General features: G+C 44.9%; 1 protein-coding gene and 1 long non-coding RNA gene across 2 annotated transcripts in view; one reads left to right on the top strand and one right to left on the bottom strand.

Annotated features, from left to right (window-relative positions):
* Positions 1 to 15,039, bottom strand: part of LOC135905097 (ATP-dependent RNA helicase DHX30-like) — a 57,159-nt gene that overhangs the window by 2,156 nt on the left and 39,964 nt on the right. Inside the window, exons 14-18 of the mRNA XM_065436085.1 lie at positions 9,420 to 9,519; positions 8,506 to 8,656; positions 5,477 to 5,711; positions 2,912 to 3,104; positions 1,412 to 1,682 (exon numbers count right to left, since the gene is read on the bottom strand). Of these exons, the coding sequence (XP_065292157.1) occupies positions 1,412 to 1,682; positions 2,912 to 3,104; positions 5,477 to 5,711; positions 8,506 to 8,656; positions 9,420 to 9,519 (950 nt within the window). The remainder of the gene's footprint in view (positions 1 to 1,411; positions 1,683 to 2,911; positions 3,105 to 5,476; positions 5,712 to 8,505; positions 8,657 to 9,419; positions 9,520 to 15,039) is intronic.
* LOC135905103 (uncharacterized) overlaps positions 1 to 15,039 on the top strand; it is a 156,237-nt gene that overhangs the window by 108,579 nt on the left and 32,619 nt on the right. The window lies entirely within an intron of this gene.

Here is a 15,039-nt window from a genome sequence, read left to right as displayed (position 1 = left end):
CACGGAGTCGTTCAAAGCTAGAGGGATGCAGTTCAGGCAAATCGTGCTGGCTGAACGGGGCCACACTTGCAGCTCCCACTGACACTGGCGTCAGATTTCCCCTGGTTATTTCTGCAGGAAATTTCATTGTCTCATCAATCCAGAACAAGGAGACTGGCTGCGTGTCTTCATAAAAGGAGATGAACTCGACAGCTGCGCATTGCATTGACACTGACATTGCGCAATGTGACCCTTCTAAATTCAACTCCCTATGAACACAAGGGACCACGAGGATGGACCATGAGGCAGCAACTACTCTTTCTGCACTCCAGTTCACCGACTCCATGCAAAGCAGACAAGGCTACGGGTAACATCAGCCAACCAGAACAGAGAACAAGAAGAAACATGCATCCACTGTCCAAGCACCTACTGCCCTCTGTGCAAACAGACTGAATGCAAGCTTCATGGGAGTATATTAGTGCAGGATGGGAGAGCCCTCCTCCCTTCAATGAAATGCACAGCTGGCTCCCACTGCCGATTGGCAGACACCAGCCCTTTCGCTGTATTGCACAGAATTGGCGATTTGGAGTAGTGCATTTATTTGATTCTAATGTGCCCTTGATTGCAATGCGCAGCCGTTTGCCGTGACCTAGAAATAGAAAAGTCCTTTACAGTACCACGTGCCTCGTTCTTTCACAAAGAAATACAACTTGCTCTCATTTGGAAAAACAGATTTGCTCCCAACAGCCTCTCGCTTCAATGCAAACTAAGCGACGAGAACGTAGCACGGTGTACCTAAGATGCGTAGACTCTGTCTCCATTGCAGATCGATTACGAGATAGGGGCCACGCCATATGCAGCAGTTACCGGAGTAGAATGCCTCTTCTGTTTGCACCAGTCCCGCGCAAAAGTTTCGGGAACTCAGAACGCCCGTGATGTGGCCAGATTTCCATCCGTCTCCGCACATATCATTTTCTTTTTAATTGCGGCACCACACGTCTACGCAGTCCGCACTTCCATGCTGATGGAGCAAACACAGAAAACGGGAAGACTGACGGCGTACTAACCTAAACATGCTTACTACAGCACACGGAGGAAGCTAAGGCAGCTAGGCTTGAAGCATGTACAAGGCAGCCATATTGAAATGCTGATGGCGATACGGTAACGCAGATTTACGGTCGTATTCGATTCTAACGTGCACGCAATTTTTGGACCCGTTTTATCAGGGAAAAGTGCGCGTTAGATTCGAGTAAATATGGTATGGTAGTTCCTGGCAGGCTGGAGCAACCTGTAGCCAGGCACTTCTCAAACACGGAGAAGCAGTGGTGTAGCGCACACCAATAACTTTTGTTGGAGAAGATATTGAGAGAAGGAACGAAGCCGTCCATTTGGCCCGAAAGCCCACCCGTCACACATCCCTGTAGCTACTGACCTGTCGAATGGCGAGACAGGAGGTTGGACGTGGCGTCCACAATCCTCGGCCAGAGTTCCCGCCGCAGGAATGCCTCCTCAGAACACAACTCGGCGGACTGGTTCAAGGACAGATGCAAGTCGAGCATGTAGTCCAGCATCCGGCGCCAGCGCCAGATGAGGTCTGCATCCCGCTCGGAGCACCGGAAGGCCAGCAGTCGTTGCTCGTCGATGAGCAAGCAGCCCCGGTCGGTTTTCGATGGTGCCTTAGCATGTGCATCGAAGACGTAGTCCTGCGTGTGAGGGGGACGGTGTACAGCTGAAAATCTACCGCTGGGCACATTGTTGGTGATGTAATGATGATGTAATGATGTGAGGACGTCATAATATTGAAGGTCTGTTCGATTCACGTGTACCATGAACTGGTGCCAATGAAGTTAATTAAGGCAGTACGCCAGTACCATACATATATTTTGCTGAAGGTGCCAGTACAGCATGTTGCACATATTAAATTGAGTGATTACTCAGGTTCTGCTAAATGTTCAATTGCAGAAAAATTTTGGACACCACAGAAGGCTTAGTTACATTTAAAATGTAGACCCACAGAAACCACTGTGCAAGATTCTACATTCTAAATACAAGTGAATGTGTCCTGTGAAGAGTGCACAAGTAGACCTTTTGATACCAAAACAAAAATAGAGAATGTCATTTTTTCTTCTTACCAGAAGAAGAAAAAGAGAGGGTTAAAGCCATAGTTTAGGTGTACAACAATGAACAATGAAATCAAAATAAGTTCATGGCGTGAATGCAGCACAAAGCACCAAAGTGCGAGAAGATAGGAGACAACACAGGTGCTGACTACCAGCTGGATTTTACTGGTAAAAAAACATAACATATAAGCACAGTGACCACCGGGGTGATCCAACACGGTATCGCAGACACATGGCAATATTGGCAACATATTGAACATATTGCAACATATTGAAGAGATATGTCAAAAGACATGTACTTGAAAAAGAATTTGCTCCTTGGAACCTGCGTACCATTTATTTGGCCATCTTTGACTAATGTTGCTTGTGGCTTTGGGACCTGCCGATATTGCCATGCATCTGTGATACAGTGTTCAATAACATGCTTACCTTCTATGCTCCTATGTACGCATTCTTTGACCAACAAATTTCAATTTGTAGTCGGTGCCCGTGTTTGCCACCTACCCTCCCACATTTCGGTGCTTTGTGCTGCATTCACGCCATGAACTTATTTAGACCTACTCGGCCAAATTGCCATCCTAGTCCAAAAGAGAGCAGCAGAGAGCTATCGCTGTAGCTATCGAGCTATTACTGTAGAACAGCCATGCGGCACGGAATTGCCTACCTCAATGATATGAGCTATCGCTGTAGCTATCGAGCTATTGCTGTATAACAGCCACGTGGCACGGAATTGCCCACCTCAATGATCTGAGCTATTGCTGTAGCTATCGAGCTATTACTCTAGAACAGCCATGCGGCACAGAATTGCCCACCTCGATGATGTGCACCCCAAGACCGGCAAAGAGCAGCAGGTGGAGGGACGTGATCATGCTGCAGTCATACACAGTCGTCGGCTGGTACTCTGAAGGCTGCAAGGCACTGTAGTAAGCCAGCCATGGGTGCTCGTACTGAGGTGGCACTCTGTGCAGGAGGGAGTCCTCCGAGACTGCAGCCAGCTTCAGGTCTCTGTGTGACCAAGCGCATTCCTCTATCTTTGCTGTAGCAGACAAACGATGCGTGAACAAATTCGTAGGGCTCAGGTGAATACTTGAATTTCGAATACGAATCGGGTAGTCTGTGTTACTTTTTGTTCGTGTCCGATTTGGGAATCCACCATTTGAAGTTGTCGAATATGTTTCTTCCAAGTATGCAAGGGACGGAACAACGGCTGTGAGGACTGTTCCAAATGATTCCGTGGCAGGATAGCTGTAATTCTTGAGCAGGGGCACCAGTTCCTGAGTGAATGCCCAGGTGGATAACTCCAGCTCAATAATTTCCAGTCAGCCAATAACGCAGTCTAAGTGCAAATTTACTAGGATTTAATTTTTTCCTGTCCCAGCACGTTTGTGCCCTCTAGAACAATCCACGGTGCTGTGGTATCATAATTCCCTCCTTCCGCAAAAACCACACTGCGTGTCCACCTGGTAACTTGCTGTTCCATTGTTTGAGTACTGTCATTCCCATGATGCCTCAGACAATTCAATGCGGTTACTTGTCATTTATAAATTCCTCCTCCATCTGTACATTTAATTATGAACAGGGTTACACAAGTGTCAATGTACACAAGCCTGATTTCTTTTATCAAACGAACTTCAAGCAAACTTTATATTTGGTGCCGCTTCAGAAACAAGAAAACCTTTTTATTCCATTTGAGATTTGGGGGTTGTTTTTTAATTATTAGTATTTGATTTGACCCTGGGAATTTCCCAATTCCAGCATCCCTACAAATTAGGCCTAACCGGAATGTGGCATTAGCTCAGAGGGAGCGCGCACACACTAGAATGACCATTGTTCGTGGTTTACGGCTGTTACGAATGTTGAAGCTAGCTTCCACGCTGGTCCTCTTGTCCTTTTACAATCACAATACTTCCAAGGGCATTTGGCCGGAGACTGATGAACAACTGATGATTTTAACGTAATGAGGCATATAATGCTTTTGCATTAAAACTAACTCGTGTAAACTAACTCATGCAAAATAACACCCTTATAACAAGCTGGACGTTGGCTGTATCGAACTCTAGGCATCTGCTGCATGTAAAATAAAGCATAAAGGGAAATGAATTGGAGCAGCTCTATGTAATCTTGTGGGCTGTGAATGTCATTCTTAGTGACACTGAGAAACACGTTAAGGCAAAGGCAAAATTAGTGCCCACCACGCAGTTTTCTACTCAGTAAATATATTTGTTCCTCCCGTTTTCTTTCTTTCTCCACTGGAAATAAAAGATCTTTACATAATGAACTCATCACAAAGGTTTGTGTTATTTTGGTATAGGAGAGTCGGGGCATATTGAATTACCTGATATGTCAAACAATATTGTTGTGCATAAGTACAAGCGTGTGTAGGTGTGCTCATTTAGAGGGCTAAACTATTTCTTGGTATGCGCTCCACCTCTCTTACTTTCTTTATTACGAGCTATTAAAGCTACACTCCACGCACATTCAATGAAAAATGAAAAGCCAGCATAGAATATATTTGTTCAATAATAGCTCATCAGACTTGTAGACTAATGTGCTAGGCTGACGTGAAATCAATCTTCACTTTGACCACAGCTCATTTTAACTTACCTGCAACCCACCACGATACAAACCAGCACAGAGATACAATATTAAAAGAGCTTTCTCCTTTTGTGTAAGATAATCCATAAGGCGTTCATCGTTGCACAGTCATAAATGCGTAGGTTTCTTTTTAGAACTCTTCTAATAGCACAAAAATCTTGCATCGCGCTTTTCAAGGTACGTGGTACAGTGGAATCTCAATAAACTAAAATCGTTTATATGGAACTGCCTCTTACACGGAACACCATTCTCATGGTTGGATGGTTTTGTATTCATGCAATTGCATTCAGCTTTGTCTCTCAATGAACAGAACTCCTGATAAACGGGACCAATTTCCATGGTCCCTTGGGGTTCCGTTTAGAGACTAAAGTCCATTGTGGTAAGCATTAACAACTTGGGATGCTCACAAATGCAGATGTTTGAGTAAAGGTTCGCAAGTTTGCCCTTATCTCCTCCTCACCTATTTAAAGCAGATGCCTGCATTCTGTTGATCGATGCTGAATTATCAAAGCATGGTTTATAGGCAATGCAATGCCCTGCTAAACAAAAAGGCAACAGCAGCCATAGGAGGCTCTCGTGGGACATGTAGCTAAAGATTGCACCAGTCGATTTGCACCCCCCTGTCCTGAAGCAGGCAAGGGGGGGGGGGGCCATGAACTTCCTGTGCATAATAAGCCTGCTTATTATAACCAGGTTTGACTGTAGTAAATCTGATCCAACCCCAAACAACAGCAGAACAAAGGTGGCTGAAGGAAAAGCAGGATTTCCCTGCAGACACCTACAGGCAGGCAAACTCAACACCCTCGCGGATGACCTGGTTCTTCTTGATCTTCCCCTGCAGCACTCGAAGCACATTGGGGTAGAGCCCGGCGGTCATGGCTGCTAAGGCCAGCTCCCTGTGATGGAGGCGGCTGTTGAAGTTTAGGCCCCACTCCCTCTTGATGGGCTGCTCGGGCGAGGTCTCTCCACTATTTACCAGCACTCGCTGGAGAGTGCGAACAAGCTCTTCACCCATGCCTGTGTGTAGATGACATAACAGGTTACTGGCATATGCAAACTTAATTTTCGAGACTGAATCGAATGCAAATCAAGCAGTACAAGAATCAAATCAAATAGAGTATGGAAAGCTCTTCAAATAGTTTTCAAATAACCAGCCATTTGCACCATTAACACAGTAAAACCTCGTTAACTCAAAAATGTGAAAACCGGAAAGAAATATTGAGATAAGCAAAATTACGAAAACAGAAGCCTGCTGGCAATGCATAGACCACACAAAAGTTTTTTTCAGAATGGCGCCAGTAATGTATTCTTCGTTGATCATGTGACTTGGCTCCTGACACGTCAGTGTACACGAGCAACAGCGTACTTGAAGCTCGTCATCCAAGTTCATAACTAAAGGGGTGACGCTGCAAACTTCTGAAGCGTAATGAATTCCGGACAACTTCACTTAGAAAGCCGAAACTGCTAAACCTTCAGCAGACGCCTGCTAGTGATGTGTTGTTTATGCCTCACTTTTGTGCAACCACGAGGTGCCTACCGAGCTGCGATCTCCCTGAAACGATGCTGTGGGCTTGCATGCTCACCTGGTTTGCTTGCAGCACTGATACCAAAGTAAGGTGCTTGGATAGTATGGTTTGCAAAGATACAAGCAATAATGCTAGAACATGTTTTTATTACATTGCTTTCAGCAAGCGACCCCCTCTGACCCTGTTTTTACATGCAAAAGTCCCTATTTACAGATAATGTCTACTCGATTTGAAGACTGAATCGAACTAAACAAAGCATCAGATTCAGCCTACAGTTTCCATTGCTTTAATTGCCATAATTGCCACGACTAATTGAACCCGTTCAAACGAGTTGATCATGTTGCTCAAGACCAGGATTAATACATTGTAATCAAACTGATGCATCACTGACAGTCGCTAAATGAGACAGAATCGACTCTCAGTTCAATGCTCTTGCACGAGGCCACAATGAAGTGGCCAGCGAGCAGGTGAGCAAGTGTGCGCAAGCGATGACAGAAAGAAGTGGGAAAGAATAAGTGGGGAGCGCAGCACGTAGCTCGGCTAATGAGCTTGGTGCCGGCATGAGCAGCTCGCTACTGCCAGCGGTAAATTCAAATTAAGAATGAGTGTAAGCGATGCTGCCCTGTTGCCTAGCCAACCTGTGCGCAACAGGGCAGAAGGTGTGGAGAGTTTTCCAAAAACATGGCGGCCGTGGCGAGTTTCCGGCTCCTGCAATTGCTGCTGGCGCATGCTGCCAGCAAAAGCATAGCCTTTGAGATCGGTGTCTCATTCTCAGATAGAGTCCGTGGCCTCCGTGATTGCACTGGCGCACCACAGCGATCTAAGAGGCCACGGGGAGCCCGTCACTGGGTGTAGATTTGGGCAGTGGTTGCGTTCTGACACGAACTTGGCTGGCATAGCGCAAAGTGTGGAGGATGCACTCGGCTCAGAGCGAAAAAAGGGCACATAGAGGGCCTCTCCTGTAAGAGATCGTGCAACTTGGCACGACCACACAAGGCATGTGGCCAGATTTGTTGATGCCATTAATCGGAAGTCGCTGCAGCTGCATAATTCTGTTTTCCCTTTTTGGTGCTATGGCAGATACAGTGTGAAATTATTTTCCAACATGCTGAACAAGCTTTACAACTCCTGATGAACACCAATTTGAGTGTGATTAGTTATATCTTCCATGGCATAGCGAGCTCCCTCAAACGAGACCGCTCCTGCTCAGTTGAACAAATGTGCTGCCAAACTAGGCCTCTCTGAAGACCACACACGAGGCTAAATTTAGCACCGATTGCAACATGCGTGGCATGACAACGGCACCATCTGCACACGTGACAAATGCTTGGTTGAATGACCTTTTTCCTCTACACAACGATATCAAAGTAAGGTGCACGGATAGTACGGTGGTACAGACACAAGCAATAATGCTAGAACATGTTTTCATTACATTGGTTTCAGCAAGCGACCCCCTCTGACCCTGTTTTTACACACAAAAGTCCCTATTTACAGATAATGACTACTTGATTTGAAGAGTGAATCGAATTAAACAAAAAGATTAATCAGATTCAGCCTACAGTTTCCATAGCTTGCCGTAAAAGAGTGACATGCGCCTGCTCATCCCAGTGCACAAGTGCCAATTTCAGCACTCATGCGAATTAACTTGTAATTTACAACTGTTTGGCTGTCATGTATTGGGAGAATATTATTGAACACTGAAGTACGTATTGAGGGATAAGTCTTGCACAAAAGAGTTTGTTATTCTATGTCTTCATTGATTACAAGGAATAATGTATGTATTTAATACTTTTTTAATGGGCACACTACATGTAAACCCTTGGAGAAAAAGAAAATTATATAATTTTGTTTAAGCCTTCCAGAAAATATTTAGGCAGTTTAAGGGTTAAAGGTTGTATACAATAAGGGTCCTGGGCCGGGCTAATGTAAAACTATTCCACTCTATTTTTATATAAGATCTGCCATTCTTATGAGCTTGACAAGCAAGTGCCATAGCACACTTGCTAATGGAAGTCTCAGAACAACCACTAGAGATGTTAAATGAACGTGATTTCAGAAATGCAGAGTGTGGCTACATTGCTCGAATGCTAATTGCATTACCATTGAAAGACACCAAGCGATGAGTCCTACTGTAATGTTTTTTGTTTTTTTTTTCAGAATCTGCCATTAGCTCTCCGTGATTGGCCAAAATGGCTGGTGCCCCTCCCATATTTTGGAGCAAAAAAAAAAAAGAGTGGAATAGCTTTACATTATCCCGGCCCTGTTGTGCATCGAAATCAACGAACCTTTGCTGAGCTCTAAGCAGAAGGGGTTGAGATCGTTGCGCTGGCAGAAGGAGTGCTGCTCCGCCCCCGGCATCATCTGGTTCCAGTGGGAGAAAATTTGTGACAATGCGAAGTGATCACTTGTACCAGTCTTGTCATAGCAGAGTTTCATCTGAAAATATACCAGAAAAAATGTTATACCATTTGCATTGCGGATGCAATATATGTGGGCGACACAAGTACAGGTTATGAAGCATGTTACATACAAAGACTTAATTATACGCACATAGCACAAATGAAAGCAAAAAAATGACACGCATTAGCACCACATATTTTTAAGATACACAGCACTAGTGGCATGCGTGAATCATTTTGTTCTGCTGTTCTTGTCCGTAACGTGTGACTCAATCTGTACCAACTTTTCTGTCATTTGTTTCTTCTGTTTTCGTGGTGAAACAATTAAGTAAACAAGTTCCATAAACTTGTAAGATTCATGCCCTAACACTGCTTACTAAATAAACAAAACAAAAAATCGGTTACAAAGGGCAGGACATAGCACTCCTCTCACTCACTCAAACTGGCTATGAAATGCACTGTTTTCTCGGTAACGCGATTTCTCAGTGTGGAAACAATTGAAGCAGCAATACATTTCGCTGTAGGTTTTGATAACCTGAAGATGGTGCCAAGGCTGCAGTTTCTAGTAAGAAAAGCTATATGCTGGGACTATGGGGGACTCGCCCACTACAATTACAACATGTCCCCCAAAGTCTGGTAATACCGACCCTGGTTGTCTCGAACAGAGTCTTTTGAAATGTTAACAAATCCCTCTAGCCCGATTTCAAAGCTTTCTTAGCGCTGAAAGTTATTTGGTTCATTAGTAATTAACTTCCTTGACTAATAAATTCACAAACAAGGGGTGTATAGATAAATGTTACCTTCTGGCTGCTGCCACGGGCTCCATCTGCATTTCTGGTGGCAAAAAGGTTAGAAGACTCGGACAGGAGAGTAACAATCGACACCACGCTGTCCAGGCACCTAGAATAAACAAATTACGGTAAATGATGGTACTAATCAGTAAGCATAGCTAAACGTGACTTTTTTGATCCTGTTCCCACATTGCCTTGTAGTCTTTGACCATTCATTCACCCATACAGCCATTCTTTCCAAGCTATTCTTAAAGCCTCCCGAGCCCTTGGACATTAAAGGGGCCCTGAACCACCCCTTGGGCTTCGTGAAATAACACAGTCTGTGGGTAGCATAAGAAGCTGCCAAGTTTTGCTGCCGTATGCGGCGCATGGAGCTTGCATGTGGATCGCAGTCACCTTTCTCTCAAACGCTCTCTTTCCAACAGAAGGCCCTGTCCTCACGCTCTTCTGGACGCTTTATTTTGTCATTCCCTTAGATGGCTGCTACTGGCCGATAGCCGACATCATGCTGCGGTCGGCTAAATGGCATAGATACCGCGGCCACCGCAATGTGCCACCGTGAGTCTACTGGCTAAGCACACGGTGGCTCGCCGACGACTACCGCTTTTGGCTTATGTTTAGCGTGTTGTGGGCACCAAAGGCGGAAGTAGTGCGTCTACGTTAACGTCCAAAATGAAATTTGAACTGCATGCCCCAGCGACGTTCAGAAGGCGGGGCGTTGTGGGCACGCCCCACTGCGTCATAGCCTTCGCAGTGCAAGGCATTGAAGAAGGAACGGGAGCACAACAGTGGCAGTGTGCGATTCCTAACTTCGCTTCTGCTGAATGCATTGAAGTACTTTTTGTAGCAAAGTATTTCTGAAATAGTGTATTTTCACTTTAAATGCCTGTCTCCACTTAAAAAAAAAAAAAACGGTTCAGAGCCCCTGTAAATGCGAATATTAGGGCAAACCATAGTGAAGAACTAGTGCTCTAACGTGCCGAGAGCGTCGAAATTAGCAAAAATAGGATTTATTAGGAGGTATTGGATGGCCATTATTTTTTCAAAGGCAGCATACTTGCTGAGACATGGACAACCGAAAAATCATACGAACACAATCGCTCGCATTTGTGTAATCTAGTGTTTCATCCGTGTCTCCATAAGTGCGCTGCCTCTGAGATGACGGGATTCATGCTGCCGCCCCTATTAAGAAACTGTAGGGCACTCATTGGATCGAAGACATTAGGGTACATAAGTTGAAACCTGCAAAACTCGCCTAGCTCCATTAGAAAACTAGCATATCTAACATTTATTCGTCCACAGTTGGAATTCGTCCCATCTATTTGGTCTGCCCATCAAAAATACCTCATTGAAATGCTAGAGTCCATCCAAAACAGAGCTGCCCTGTTAATATTTAAAATTAAGTCCCCTCGCCGGTGTCTCCCAGCTTCAGAACCTTAACCCTTTCAGGGTCAATGACGTAAATATACGGCGCCGCGAACAAGTCCAGAATGGTCGATGCCGTATATTTACGGCACCATCTGTATATTTAGAAAGCACGTCAATTTCTTAACTCTTTCTTTCCTGGCATGTGCTACCACTATGTGGGAATACAGGGAATTTTGTTCTTGCGCCTCCCTCTCTTGGTTTTCACTGCATGGTTTGTTTTAGAGCTAGTTTGCTCCGGCGCGTCTATATACTACCGCTTCCACATTGGTGCACGTACGGGTGGGCGGCAGCTTGGGTTTTGTTCCGCAGGCGGTCTCGACTTCTTACACACGTACAATAGATGGCTATCTCATTACTAATCACTTAAAGGGCGACCACCTGTTTCTCACTCGTTTAGTGCTCACAGAGGTGCGCATAGGAAGGATACTGCCATGCATGCGTTTCCTTTTCTTTTTTTTTGGATACTCGAAAACTAATTGCCTCTGGTTGGCGATAAGATGAAGGTTAGCGGAAGTATGTCACATATTTTGCTTTTTTGATAGGTGCACAACCACACAGTTTTCTTGAGTGCGCTCACCTATGCAGCTCGATTACTCTACCGATGTAAATATTAGTGTAAGAGCAGGAACATTTGAGACTTACAAAATATTCTCATGTGTGCATTTTTCAAGCCTTGAACTATGTGTATAACAATGAATCAAATCTAATTTTTATAAGTTTATCATTTCTGCTATAACCGCATAGGTGGGAAAACTCAATTGTTCAATTCGTCTGCATTACCGAGAGCAATTAAACTCTGGAATTATATTCCTGACAACTTAATCTCTTTTTCTGACCTTAGCGAGTTAAAAAACCAGCCCTACCTGCATTTACCGCTTTAGTATTGTTCTAAGTGTTTTCTATTATACTACTCTTTCAGTTGCTCTAAATGTTTTATTTTGTACTACTGCTTCACTTGCGCATGGTTATCACTTTTTGCCATTTTCACGTTTGTTTTGTATTTTAATCTTCGTGTTAATATGCCATTTTTAGGCATTTTTAGAATCAACTTTGTATTCCTTTTGTGTTTTGCCTTGTAGCGCATCTGTTGTACCGTTACTCTTGTTTACTATTTCTGTACTGTACTTCTATAGATATGCCCCCCCCCCTCCTCACCCAGTGCTCTTCTGGGCCTGTGAGGTATACATAAACAAATAAAGTGCGCTGCCTTTAAAATCACAGGATTCGTGCAGCTGCCCCTATTAAGAAACTGTAAAGCAATGTGCCCTGTACGCGATGTGCCCCGTACGCTATGTGCCCCGTACGCAATGTGCCCCGTACGCAATGTGCCCCGTACGCAATGTGCCCCGTACGCAATGTGCCCCGTATGTTATTATTTAGGAATACTGTAGCCCTCACTTGAGGGCCATTACAGGAGAGGAAAAGAATAAAAATTTACATTTCAACATTGACAATACAACATTATACATCATTGTTGAACACAAATTACAGGCAGGATGAACAAATATACACAGAATAACAGTAAGCATGTTAAAGTCTCAATTATCCCGTTGATTGTAATACAAGTCTAATAGACTACAAAATTCGTTAACATTTTGTGCTGTAACAGTGCAATCCGGAAGGCCATTCCATATAATAATAGACGAAGGGAAGAACGAGTATTCGAAACCATCAAGGCGTGTTTTGTAAGGTCGTACACTAGCACTGTGGTTTAAACGCGCACTGTGTTTTAAAGGGGGGCGAATGTATGTTTCTTTGTTTATTCTTATTTGATTTCTGATTATCTGGAAAAATAATTTCATTCGTTGTTTTTCTCGTCGTGTTTCTAGCAGTTCCAAGTCACAACATTTCAACATGTGTGTTACAGAATCGGCTCTCCGATAACGCGAACAAACAAAACGTACCGCGGTTCTCTGAATTTTTTCGAGTTTATCTCGCAAGTAGAGTTGGTGAGGGCTCCAAACTGGGGAGGCGTACTCCAAAACCAGGCGAACAAATGTTTTGTACGCAATGAGCTTCAAATGTGTTGGTGCATGCTGCAACTTTTTTCTCAAGAAGAACAGTTTCCTGTAAGCCCTAGAGCAGACCTCCTCCACTTGGAGGCGCCAGCACAAGTCATGATTAATGATCACCCCTAAGTACCTAAAGCTACGTACATTCAACAAAGAGTTATCACCAATTTTATAGTCAAAGGAAGGCACAGTTTTCTTTCTTGTTATATGAGCAAACGTCGATTTCGAATAATTTATTTCCATTCCCCATTTTATGCACCAGTCATGTAAACCTTGGAGACACCGATTAATTTTCATTTGGTACGCAATGTACGTGTGTGTACGTGTGTATGTAATTGTTAAACTGTAGTCAGCCCCTGACATGTATGCAGAAGGTGTGGCAAAGCCATTTTGAAGCAGAGAGCATTCAGTTTGTAAACTATTGACCTAAGTGAGGGGCGCTGAGCCAGTCGGAACAGGGAAGCCACAGTGCAGGGGGCCGGCTCTGCGCCGGCTGCCTTTATAGTAGATGTTTTTTTTTTCCAATGGTTATTGTAGGTGGCCGCACCCTGCAAGCTGTTTTCTAGTTTTGGGTTCTTGCACACTAGATGGACACGTACGTGCCCCCACTTTCCAGCAGGAGCCGATAGCAAAACAACACAAGGCTTCCCGCTCACCAGACACTGCTCTGTGGTCGCAGCCATTGCAACCAAAGCACCAGGCTGATCGAAAGCCATCTCTCCAAGCCTCACCAACAGAGTTATGAATGGGCTAATTTTCCTCAGCACATACTGCCGAACACTGTTTAGCAGAACCCCTTGCGGCTGTTTTCATGAGGCAGGGCCAAGGCAAGAAGTCCGAGAGCCATTTAGAGTGCGAGAAATGCGAAGCTGTATGCCACTTGCCAGCATGTCTTAAAGGGCCCCTGAAACGGTTCGGTCAAATTTTGTAGACGCGTAGGGTACAGCTTAAGTAGAGCATTCGCACCACAATTTAAGTGAAGCGTTACGTATTAATGGAGCTACAAGCGATTAGAAGTTACCCTCCTCCCCAGCCATGCTTTTCCTCCTCAACTCGTTTGCCAAGCGAGCGGGGCTAAGCTCCGCCTTCACTGGTCCTGCGTCACGGTGCGACGTCACATCGTCCACTTCCGGTGGTTTTGGAGCCCGCCCCCGCCCGCGCAAAACCTCTCCGCTAGCCGCTTGGCTCTTGACCCCAAGCGAGAGCTATCGAAGCAGCGTGCGTTGCGAGCATTCTGTCGTAGCGCCGAACAAGTCTGGTATTCCGTTAACCACAGGCAAGCTGGTCATTTCGGCAAATGACTGGAGGCATAAAAGCTGATGAACGAACTTTGGTGTAGACGTACGTGAGCGGTCTGATCAGTCTGCACGGCCCAGACACTTGTTGGCGCAGCGCTTAACCAGCCAAACAAAGCGCTAATATTGCTCTAAGCAAGTGTAAAACATTTTAAACATTTATAAAAACAACGTGTTGATCATTACACTCCTGCGAAAAATACGCACCAGCAGCAAGGAAGAATACGCTTCGTTGCTGCTACTGTGTATGGTTGAGCTCTATGCCACCAGGGAAACCAACTCGGGAAACGTCCATTGCACCTTAAGTCTGTTATACATAGAATTGCTGCCACAGTATGTTGTGAAAGGGCTACAAGCCCACATGTTACAATTACTCTCAGGCTGTCCATCGGACTTCCGTTAGATTCGTTTTTGTAGTCAACGTCCGATTTTTCGGACTCCCTAGGGGCCGGAAGAACACCCTAAAAAAAATGAAAGGGTGCCTTTTACTTCCCCCAAACGCCCAAATCACCACAGGGACGTCCGAAATAGCTCTAAAGGCCTGCCAGTACACTTATTAAGAACAGCGGTGTTCGCACTGTGACAGGAGACTGTGGTTGCACGCGTGTGTAATTAATGAATACATACTGTGCCCCGTGAAAGTTGCCCCTTTCGGTTCTCTATATGCTTCACTGCAATAATTTGCATATGCTTCACCGCGTACCGACACTGCATTGCGGCGATGCCGACTTTTGGGAACCGGCATGTAAATCTAGATTTTGACTTTTTTTCCCCCTTTTCTGCGCTTTGAAGCCAACCGTGCTGATGACAAAGGCGGAGTCGGCGCCATTGCAGACAGCGGCACATTCTTTCAATGAAGAGTACGGTACCGAAGAGCAGGAAGCTTCGTAGCAA

The sequence above is a fragment of the Dermacentor albipictus genome, chromosome 6 (assembly GCF_038994185.2).
Source record: "Dermacentor albipictus isolate Rhodes 1998 colony chromosome 6, USDA_Dalb.pri_finalv2, whole genome shotgun sequence".
NCBI classification, from domain to species: domain Eukaryota; kingdom Metazoa; phylum Arthropoda; class Arachnida; order Ixodida; family Ixodidae; genus Dermacentor; species Dermacentor albipictus.
The sequence above is the reverse complement of the archived record's forward strand: the minus strand, read 5'-3'. Positions and strand labels throughout refer to the sequence as shown.